Source organism: Botryllus schlosseri, chromosome 5, assembly GCF_051294905.1.
Source record: "Botryllus schlosseri isolate E-star chromosome 5, Bs_hap1, whole genome shotgun sequence".
Classification (NCBI taxonomy): domain Eukaryota; kingdom Metazoa; phylum Chordata; class Ascidiacea; order Stolidobranchia; family Styelidae; genus Botryllus; species Botryllus schlosseri.
This window is the reverse complement of record NC_137240.1, coordinates 11,976,216-11,988,278: the sequence shown is the minus strand read 5'-3', so window position 1 is coordinate 11,988,278 and position 12,063 is coordinate 11,976,216. Positions and strand designations below refer to the sequence as shown.

Genomic DNA, 12,063 nt, shown 5'->3' with positions numbered 1-12,063 from the left:
ACGATACGGTATTGGCTAAAAAACATTTGGGCGAAGGGGGACATTTCTTCTAAAATGTGGACAAATCCTCCTAAAGGAGAACGTTCGGTAACCCTGCTATTGTCCAACGAGAGTGCACGTGCTTGCACACGATATGCTCACATTTTCATTAACAAGTTGAAAGTAAATGGAATTATATTCGCGTGGAATTAAATGCGGCATGGGTCGCGCGTATCGGCTTCATGATGTAACAAAAATGCACGAGAGGTGACAGCAGGAAAATTCCTTGATATTGAGCTACACCGATATTGACAAATCATTTGATCATAATATTTTTAGTTTAATTAAACCATAATAATAGTTGGTAATATATTTTAATAAAAAAATTTCGAAGGGCCGAATTCACCAAGGGCCGAGTTCACTGGAAACCATTTTTCTAATTCCTAGATATCATTTACTACCCGGGTTGATTAAACAACAGTATATCGTTAATTCAGATTTTAGTACTCGACTATTTTGCCTTGACGCTAAGATTTTCATTCTCATTACATAGATCCTTGGACGGTTGACCGCGGCCTAACGAAGGGTTTACGGGCCTCAATTTAGAAATTTAGCGTTACACACTTGTTTTGTCGCTCCATGCAGACTCATTTCAATACTTGTTGACATTTCTATCTAAAACGTTCATAAAAATCTATATTTTGGTATATGCCAAAACACCAAAAATAGCTTATTTTTGGCATTTTACAATTTTTATTTTTGCAGTTTTGGCATTTGGTTCCGGAGATGCCAAAAATAACATGGCTTGGCTATTAGCGTTATTAGAGCAATTCGAGCATCCGGGTTGTAGCTTGTAATTCTACAAGCAGGTATATTTGTTTCCGTAATTCGTCTCTGTGGATTTTCCGATATACTATTTGGGAAACAACGGGTCGTGATGCTTCTCTTGATTGATAAAAAATACAGCTAGCGTTTCGAGCAATCTCTGGTTGGTTACGCCAATGTCTACAGAACACTATGCAGGGAATAGTGTACTGTACTGTATAGGTACATTACATCTTCATCAAGTTCACCGCTGTGGCCAATAAGTAGCCTAGGTAGACGAGTTGTCACTGGGCTCTAAATATGATGTGGTCTCAAATTGAAGATTTTAAGAAATCTTCTTCAGAAAGCCACCGTAATGGCACTGCAGCGAAAAGAGTATTAAAAACATCCCCATCGCACTTTCACTACATAAATAAATCTGTATAGTGTCATGACCGCGCGTCTTCTCTGCTTCAGCCGTTGCAAAATTAGTGGCACGATACAGAACGCAGTGCCCCTTTAATACCATATGGTCCGATCATGAAAGTTGCATTTTGCATGCTAAGGGCGTTCGTTGCCGTTCAATGCGTGATTTTGCAAAATCCTGTGTTTGCGTCAATTGAAGGAGTTAGGGGTTCCGGCAAGGAGTACGCCACCATAAACGTTGGGAACCAATGCCGGTACTCGATGCGCTCAGTAAAAATCAGTTATTTACTGAAATTAGAAGAGCTTCTTGAAGGTATAGAACTTCATATACAATTAAATAGTATATTCATATTGCAATGAACCCGTATATTTTCGGCTGACACTCGTCAGGGGTAATCGTCAGCAACTATAGTAGAGAATTGGAAAGATCATTGTATATCAACAATCGTTTCTCGAAATTTGACGTCACCAACATAAAATAAGATCCCGAATAAGAGAGCGTTCAATGTACTATTTTAAGATTGTACACGAACTCCTTTTGTTGACAAAGCTTGGGCTGATGACATATAGTTTGTACAGTATGGCTCTTCAAAAATGAAATTTTTTCTCAAATCGTACTGGCTACTTGATAAAATTGTTTGGTTACCTAATTTAAGCCTACACACAAAATTTGGTTCAATTCCAGCCAGTAACCGCTTTGCTACAGGAGAAGAGAGTTTCTATTTATTGTATAAAAATGAATAATAAAAAATTTGAAAATTTTCTGTTCACCCCACGAAAGTGTTAGGCTGTCTATAGGAACAATGTTCACCAAATTTGGTTCAATTCCAACCAGTGGAAGCGGAGTTATTGCCATCGAAAAATTTGGATTTGAATAAAATAGTATTTACGGTGACCGATTCTTTGTTTATTTATTATAGTTGTGCACACCGTAAATACTATTTTATTCAAATCAAAATTTTTCGACGGCAATAACTCTACTTCCACTGGTTGGAATTGAACTAAATTTGGTGAGGATCGTTTCTATAGACAGACTAACACTTTCATGGGGTGAACAGAAAATTTTCAAATTTTTTATTATTTATTTTTATACAATAAATAGAAACTCTCTTCTCCTGTAGCAAAGCGGTTATTGGCTGGAATTGAACCAAATTTTGTGTGTAGGCTTAAATTAGGTAACCTAACAATTTTATCAAGTAGCCAGTACGATTTGGGAAAAAAAGTCATTTTTAAAGAGCCCTAGTACACCGTCTCATCGTCGGAGCCTCAAAATCTCAATTGTACGGCTGATAGAACTCGAGCATACCTAAGTCATTCGATGTCGGATCAAGTACTCTGGATTCTAAATTTCAGATATGAACTGATAGTAATGTCAGTTGCAGCACATTAAAGAAAAGTAATTTTGAACCATACCTATATCGCTTTGTGACAATGATCGCGGTCGAGATAGTGATGCGTCCGGCTTCTTGTTCCGTATATCCTGGGTTGAATCCCCGGCTGGCTTAGATCATATACTCGAAAACTGGTGTCCGCGCGGCTATCCTGCCAGGCGCTCAGCATCCACGCATAGCATGGAGGAGAAAAACGGGGCTGCAGACTAGATCACATTGCGGTCGTATCGCATCTCCGTCGTCAAAGCATCTCGACGGTGCAGGGAAGAATGAATATCATCTCTCTCTCTCTCTCTTTCCCCCCTCTCTCCTTCTCTCTCTCTCTCTCTCTCTCTCTCTCGGTACCTAACTCACACAAATGTCATTTCTATGAACGCGTGTAATAAGTCTTGTACTTCATGTTCTGTATTCTGTGATTTGGTCGAATGAGATTTTAGGGCTTCGGCGTTGAAATGAAAGCAACAAAAGTATAACAGAACCGTTTCTCATATTTTCGATTCTAATTATTACTGTCGTAACCGATTCCTATTCGAGCACTCAAATCATCTTGATGACACTAGTCATAACTCATAACTATAAGCAAAGTATCCAAAGCATATGCCGTAAATTAAAGACCTAAGAATATCCATGTAAGCAACATTTCTGTAAAGTAGTGGTCGACCGACAGTATTGTCGCAAAGCGCTCTGGAATACTCATGGTGAAGATATAAATTATTATTTTTGATGACGTGTAACCGGCATTATTTTCCCCGTGGCCACAGAAAAAAGATGCATAGTTGAACGTTACAAGTAATTTATCGCGTTAAGTTAGAATGTCATCAAATCATAGGTGATACTCAAATGCTGGAGTCGGAATCGAATCGCCATGCTACTCGATTTAACCAAGCTCTATAACAGCTATACTCGTTGATCAGTGTTTACGAGATACTTATGGTAATGTATGCTAACTTAACTTCAATTATTATCTTTCCATATACACGACGAAATATTTCACATGGTATTGTGGGATATTTTGCTTTTGTGACCGTAAATATGCGGTGCTGAAGATGAATGATCGCGAGTCAATAGGCCACAATAGGCTTAGCGCAGAGTCATGTTTGCTGAGGCTTGGGTAATGTTAGCTATTATAATAGGGGGATCTTGTTAAGTAAATAATAGACTGGATTGCTTTTATTCAGGCGACAATGGATTGCTACATTATACCATTCATACCAGGCGATTTATTCAAGTTATTTGATGATCCGCCCGAGCCAGATGTATCAAAGAAATAACCGTCTACATAACAATATTGCGTCGCATAGTAGCATACGCGGATGGATGTTAGATATATCCAACTTCAGAAATAACAGCCCGCAAAGGTTTAGCTTAAATTCGGGAAGAAGTGTAGCAGTGTAGCAGTGACGATTCAAATAGCATACCATTTATGCTATTGAAAGGCATGATAGAGCAAATTGAAGACATAAAATTGGTGGTGCAACGTCGTATCGAGTAGATGTTGATATGTTTACCTGCTTCCCAGCGGCCTCATTTATATTTATGGAATACGCTAGCCTAAGCATACCATTAGTTTGGTATGTCATTTAGAGGTGTCATCCAACAACGAGATATACGATACCACTAAAGAAGCCTCATCTCGTATGCAGTTTCCGTAGTCAATTGTTTTGGATTTCTGCGTGTATATGTATTTGATCGTTGATCAACTTTGTAATGTATCGTGTGAGAGTGGAAACATTTACACAATTGAATCTTGGACCATGAAAATGGTTTGATGTTTTGCACCGCATCTTGTGGCAATAGTGGGCTAGTCACCTGGTAATAGCCTATACTATGACACTCTTCAATAAGGGTGGGCTACTATGAGATAGTGAGTCTACTTTAGCTAATCTGTATCATAGGACTAATGGGGCATGAATTTGTTTTTCAAGGGAATAATATATTTTATATCACATTTATAATGTAATGACAGTTGTGGCGGATTTGCGGAGTACGACATTCCGGGGGCCCGGAGGGTGGCTTACTATAAACCTATCGGATAATGGACTGAAGAAGATACCGGATGCTTTATGGGAAATTGATGACTTGGAATGCATTATACTGGACAACAATGACATCAAGTCGATTCCATCGCAAATTAGGTATCATACGTCATGATGTTCACAGTATGCAAATTCTCGAATGCAAAACGTTGAAATGTTCGTAAATGATAAATATTTAGCAGCACAGCTTTGTGATTGGCTATTACTTAACAGAAAACTGCAAAGTCTGCACGCGATTTCCATGAAACACAATAGAATCGAAGAAATTCCGTCTGCACTATGCGAGTTGCCGAGCCTCCAATACATTGAGTGCAGTCACAACAAAATAAAGGTTCGTATATACATGAACTGTATCTAGGCTACCACACCTAAATCTTGCTGATGCATATTGCCATTTGAAGGCTGTTGCAGGGTATTGACAAATAAATTCCGTTACGTGTCGTGTTGTTCGCGGTTTCAATAACTTTAGAACCACTATAGGCCTCCACTTATTAACTATAGCACGATTATAGTTCTATCTCACATTCTCCGTAGATATGTTTTGATTGGGATTTAAAACATGAAATAATACGCTAGTTTGCTTCATAAGAATGCGATTCAACCGACAGATGTTTGACCGAAATATGAACTAGCAACAAACTCACTCTGGCCTAACTTCAGAAACTATCGAGTCGAATTTCGAATCTTAAAGAGCTGGTACATTTTTTCGCCAACAATAACGAAATAGAATCAGTGCCAGATGATTTCGTTCACCTATGGAAACTCGAAGTTCTTGGATTAAATGGGAACAAGTGAGTTCGCTATCTTTCCCGTACGTTGCATGTATTGTATTCGTGTAATTGGGACGTTCTTTTCGTTAATCTCATATATTCAGACTGCGCGACCTTCCCCAGGATATTGGAACCTTCATGGACTCACTGCGTATATTGGGCCTTTGCGAAAACAGATTTGATTATTTTCCGACACCGGTAACCAAGTTGAAAAATTTGATTACACTCGGTCTTTCGCGAAATAAAATCGGGAGGTAAGCGTTACGATGTCTCAGAAATGGCACGCCAGCATCATTCCAATACATAGAATCTCGCCTACTGGCGTTTCTCATGAATTGTCGAGTTGATTTAGTTCTGTGCAACGCTGCTTTGTTCTTATATACCTGCGTATACGTCCGCAATGTCTTCCGCAGTTTACCCAGACAAATCGAGAAGATGAAATGCTTGAGAGAGCTCCGGCTTGATGACAATTTACTGAGCACATTGCCAAAGCAGCTCTACCGTCTGATGGATTTAGAAGAACTTGTTCTATGCGGGTAAGATGCCAGAGCGTCCGTCATACAGAAAAATAAAGTTTTATATGTTACTAGAGAGTGCGATAGTTTAATCAGATAAATGTGAATCATATCTTGCCAATTCCGATACAAATTGTATTCGGCATGGTGCCGTAAATATTGCTGCTACAAATTGTGTGTCAAATATGCTCGACTGCCCCTATATTGTCTACTCGCAGCCATAGACCATATATAGTTGCATCATATCTTTTCAAGGAATCTGCCTTGGATCAAAGTATATATTATAAAGGTCTATTTTGCCGATACCTAACTGAAGTTGTTGACATCGATTTCAGGAACGAATTCACCAGCATCGATGGTGAAATTTGCATGCTTCAAAAGTTACGATCTTTAGGATTGAATCGGAATCAAATGACAGACCTACCTGAAGAAATAAAATATTGCTCAGCTCTACAGATATTAGGACTCGAAGGGAACCAACTGACAAAAATCAATGAGGCAGTCGGTAATCGTCCTGAAATTTTACGACTTATAAAATCGAAGCTCTGAACGTGAGACCCAACAAGTGAAATGTTATTCTGTACACTGATTAGGTCTGATTTGCATCTGTAGAATATAGAATTATAGATCATTGATTGGAAATAAGGGCAATTTGTTCTGTATTTATTTAATTGTAGGCAATATTCAAATCATTATAGATAGTTGTTATACACCACTCTATGAGTGAAATGTACATCGCACTAAGATGAAATAACACATGTTGGTTACAGGGTGTCTGGAGAGTTTGACTGAGCTGTACGTTGGGAATAACAAACTTGGAGGCATTGACGCAATTCCGACATCAATATCACATTTGTCGTCGTTAACGGTATTTCATTTGATGGATAATGCCGAGTTAGGAGACATCCCTATCGAACTGAAAGTAATGAATCAACTCCAAGAGGCAAGTATTTCGACTGTGACGCAACAGTTCGTGGAACTGCTCAATAAATAAAAAGTATGCTAATGAGAATTAGACCTATCGGTGTTTCTCGGCATACTGTACCATAATGGCTAATAATAAGCGCAACGAAGATAGTTTTTCAGATATAAACATAGCATTTCCCAAGGCAGGTATTACGTGAAGTCTGCGATTGTCGTGTATCCGCAATTGTGTTGAATTACAACGTCGAGATATTGATTTTCCTCTGCAGATATATATTGGCAACACCCACTTGAAAAATCTGCCCAGGGCCGTGTGCTCCTTGGTGGGAGTCCATGTCATAGATCTGAGTGAAAATGAATTGTACCGATTGCCCAAAGATGTCATATCGTTGACATATTTGCGAAAAATTGTATTGAGGAAGAATCGTTTCATCGAATTTCCTACAGCCCTGTGTCATCTTACGGAGGTATGTGGAAGACATTACTGCATTATACCATTCATTCCGACATTTCTTCTGTATGTCTAGCTTGAAGAGGTGGATATTTCAAACAACTTACTGCAATACCTCCCGAGCGAAATCAGGTTTTTGAAGCGACTACGCGAAATCGACTTGAGCAAAAATAACTTCAAGGATTTTCCCATCGAGCTGTGCTTCGTGACGACTCTGAACAAGCTTCTTTTCAACGACAACCACATCACTAATTTGCCGTTTCAAATACAAAATGTGAGTGAGGATCTTCATGATGAGCTGCTGTGAAACATGCAGCGACTACTCCATGTTGTGATACTCTCATTGGAAGCATTCTTCGATAATTTTGCTTGATATAACTGGTGCATCAGTGTCGTGGGCAACGGGCAATTGGCATGATACTAATGCATGTATCACCGGGTGTCGCTAAATATCCGAAATGATTGAAGGTGTTCTTTATAGCTCATTGCCGTCCCTACATTGACCTGTTAGCGATTCCATGGCAGCTGATCAATGCAGGAAATATAATGATGCCGAATTAAAAGATATTTTTAAAGCTCACAGAAATACGCCATCTGGAACTACGCAACAATGGTTTCGCCACGTTCCCGATACGCATATGCTTCCTACGAAATCTCAGGGTTCTGGATTATGAACAGCGATACGGCCGAAAAGCAATAACGCTCCCGGAAAACATAGCAGAATTGAAAGATCTGGAGGTTTACTGGCGTAAATTAATACCAATTGCTACTTTTCGGTCACTGACTTGATTTCTCGTAGGTTTTAAAGCTGGGTAACAACCGAATAAAGCATCTACCAGAATCGCTCGCTAACTGCTCACACCTACGCCGCTTATCACTGCACGCGAACGACCTGGCCGACTTACCCGCTACATTTTGCGACTTGGTTGAACTCGAGGCGTTGGATCTTAGTGGTGAGCCTTCGCTAAATCCGTTCCAATAATACACACAGGTGATTAATGTACAGCTGGTAGCCAAGTAGAAGCCGAGCAAACGTCGTAAATTTCTACTCAATCAGTAGTAACAGCGATCTTCCTAACATGTCATAGCTTCTTCAAGTTTGAAGTAGGAAATGAAGGTCTTCGAAGTGCTCAAGTTACTAATTTAAAAAAGTATATTTGCTGGAAGGGTGGCATTCTCTAGCACAGAGGTCTCAAACACGCGGCCCGCGGGCCGCATGCGGCCCGCCGGAGCATTTTGTGCGGCCCGCGACGGCATTTTAAATTTTCAATAATTTGACAATATGGAAGTGTCACATATATCTTTTCAGCTTATAAAGTGGAAATTCCCTCTTAAATTGCTCCGAAAGCCTTTAACTATTCATCAAACTTCACTATCACATCAATTGCAAACGCTACCATGCAGTGGAATATTCACTATTTCGCCACATTTCCAATTCATGATGACAAAACCTGACCCTTGGACGATTCGTGACTGAAATTTGTGAGTTGGACTTGGACGCGACCTTTCTTGGGATTACTCAGACTCGGGCTAACTCAATGGCAAAATGAAAATGACTCGAGTGGACTTTGAGTGACTCGGAATGTCGTGAATTTGCTAGAACCATGGACGCAAAAAACTAATCGCGTGTCAGGGGAATAGTAATAGATCAGAAGGTCGCAGCTTGGTATTTCGCTAACTAAGCAAGTAGTTATGGCAACAATTTGTAATCTGTTAGTTACGTCTTCGGTCTCTAAACCATGTTATTAAGGCCATCTTAAAGGTACCGAGTACCGTAGTGGTACACTCCAACGATGTAACAGCAATGGGCCGTTCGGCGTTGCAACATTTCAATCACTAGGACACATTCATTATTATATTTATATTATATTTATATTATTTCTGCTCCTATATTTGAAGATATTTGGCCATGAGATTAATGCCCTATATAACTTATCAGAAGCATAGTCGAATCCTGGATTGGAATTACAATGCTCAACTTGAAAATGTTTTGATATCAGATCAGTCTCTATTATCAATCTGTTAAATTCAAAATATTCATAGTAGCTGAAAAATTATAACCCGATAGCTTTTATGAAGGCATCATACATTTGTCCGCCCATATGGTGTCTATATCTTATAATTAATCTATATCAAGTGCAACTACAATTCTGTTCAAATACCTATAAATGTGATGATTCTTTTCGTGCCAGTCCTACATTGATACAAGAGTAAATCACATTTTGACGACGTGTGTTTACTGTCAGTCTGCTGGATCGGCTCACATTCAATACGACAATTCATTCCCGCCAAATAAGGCCTACTTGGAAAGACATAGAATACCCCTATAAATGCTGCGGCCCGCGGCGTCGTCAAAACTGGAAAACTGGCCCGCGAGCACATTTGAGTTTGAGACCTCTGCAGTCTAGCAGTTAGTCGAAGGTATATGTATTATTGTATACTTTCGAAATTGCAATATCTATCAACCAAATTAAATTACTAATGGCAGTACTAAGTACTAGTATAGGTACGAAATTCAAGACTATATTCACGTGCCGCGATATTTATATGTTGTCATTGTTATGTCAACGAGCTGTTGTGACAATATCTCTCAGAAAAGTGATGCAGACCTATCCCAAAACTAGTTTCTACTTCACAAAATTCATTATGTATAAAGTAAGCAAATTTGTCTAAAAACTGTTTAATAGAAAAGTGGCAGCACTCTAAAACTTGACTACTTGTGTAAGTAGCGCACGCAGGGAGGACCTAACTGACTTCTCCGAAAAAGTGGAAGTACATCGTTACTGATCACCCCTTCTAATGTAGAGACTGGATCGATAATACGTAGGTATCCTGGCGAGTAATCGTGGTTTGCCGACTCTCTGGCATCCTCTTAGCTCCCGAAATCGCCCCCTTAGAGAACCGCTAGTTCAACTTTACATTCACTCATCATACCTTATCGCCTGAACATTGTTCTGTATTCATCTTGCTTTCTCAGTCCAATCCGCTAGTTTGCTTTATCGATGCACGCGAATGTGTTATTTCCCTTTTGCGTTTCCAAAACGGATGAGTTGTGCTGTTGGTTCCACTTGCCAACCATTAGTATGTTTAAGGTAACCATATCGAACAGCTTCCGGTGAAGCTTGGCGATCTCAACAAATTGCAATTCTTTAACGTTGATGGAAATCCAGTCAATAATCCACCCCGAGAACTTGCGGATTGTGGACAGGTGGGACCAATCAGCAGATACGTCGTCAGTACTGAAGAAAGAGAAGGTGCGTCATATAAATACCAGCCTGGTCAGGCCAAAGTAAGTACAACTGGTATCCGTGGCTGTCCTGCATGGTGCTCAGCATGTCCGGGATAGCATGCATCTCCCCTGTCCGGCTGCATATGCACATCATGCACTCATGGTATGCATATGCACAATGCACATATGTGTATCATGAGTCGGTGTGTGTGCCGCAACAATATCACGGACAAAAACATTTTACATCATCGTCACTAAAATCGGTGAAACATACAGATGAGGTCCTCTTGCGAATTCACTCAATAAAGAAACAACCGTATGCAACCGGTGGTGGTACATTTCATTATTACCTCGGCAGGAATCGGAAAATGATGCGTGATACGAACCCTCGCAACCCTCGGCTCACATTATGTAACTTAAAAACGTCCCCTACATTTTACTCCCGCAGTATGAGGTGTTACATCACGAGTTGGGCGAATATTTTACACAAACTGCAATTATCTGAATCTGCTGTCCAGACACTAAACATATTCAGAAACTTTTTGATACTGTTCCAACAAACATTATCCAGCGCTGATTCTGTATCGAGGGTGCATACCAGATCAGGAAGTCAATTAAACAACTTTCTCAATGACCAATTCAATGTTGCAGAGAAACTGCTTCACCTGATGATGGAGTACGCATCCAGGAACTTGGATGTGGACGATTTCAATAGAACATGTGCAAAGCTGCGTCTGCAATACGACGATATCGTACCGGTGGCGAAAAATAAATCTTTGTCGGAACAAGAGCAGATAGAAACGCTATTTAAATTTTGGCGAAGAGTGAAGTAAGACCCAGTAATATAGTCTATTCTCACTGTTGCCGGTCAGTATTAAATTTCTTTGATGATTCCAGCAAAGACCTTACAGCTGTTGAAGCTCAAAATAAGTTCATTCACGCTCTCGATCTGGTGGACTTGCCAAAGATCATTTCTCAACTGCTCGCTATGAGAATTTACGCCAAAGCCTTGAAGTTGTAGCTGTTTCGTTCGTAGAGTATGGAGCCTTGAAATTATGACGACGCTTTCAATGAATAAAGGTTAATCTCCAATGCGATTGCGATTACTTTGGTGCAAGTTTTTCAAATGTAAAAGATTCCTCAGTGCAGGCAAGCGTATGCGATAAATTCGATTTCTGGGCATCGGTGTCCAAAGAGTGAAATCCTGGGGAATCGCAGATTTCTGACATATAGCCTAACTTGCTATGCGATCTAAATAATCCCAGGCATGTTGAAGAAAAACAGAGGCTAACTAATATCGATTTGTGACGAAAACGTGTACAATATCTTGCTATATATATTTTTCGCGTCATCGTAAGATAAAATTCATACACGATAAAATGCACAGATAAAATACATAATTTACTGGAAAACGTAGATGGTGTCATTGTCAAATTATTTTCAAACATAGCCGATATCCCGACAGAGTTTGCGCTATTCAATACCTTGCACCTTACTATAATGCAACCGCCGATTGTACCACGAGTGGCCCGTCCGCT

The 12,063-nt window shown here is 39.8% G+C and overlaps 1 protein-coding gene across 1 annotated transcript; it reads left to right on the top strand.

Annotated features, from left to right (window-relative positions):
• Nucleotides 1-4,502: 4,502 nt before the first annotated feature.
• On the top strand, nt 4,503-11,622 carry LOC145439738 (uncharacterized). Its single transcript, XM_080317349.1, has 14 exons — nt 4,503-4,735; nt 4,850-4,967; nt 5,297-5,427; nt 5,511-5,660; nt 5,820-5,942; nt 6,257-6,426; nt 6,692-6,864; nt 7,115-7,312; nt 7,373-7,570; nt 7,873-8,034; nt 8,096-8,249; nt 10,389-10,550; nt 11,177-11,354; nt 11,423-11,622. The coding sequence occupies exons 1-14, from the start codon at nt 4,560-4,562 to the stop codon at nt 11,544-11,546; spliced, it is 2,217 nt and encodes a 738-aa protein (XP_080173475.1). The 5' UTR covers nt 4,503-4,559; the 3' UTR covers nt 11,547-11,622.
• Nucleotides 11,623-12,063: the final 441 nt, after the last annotated feature.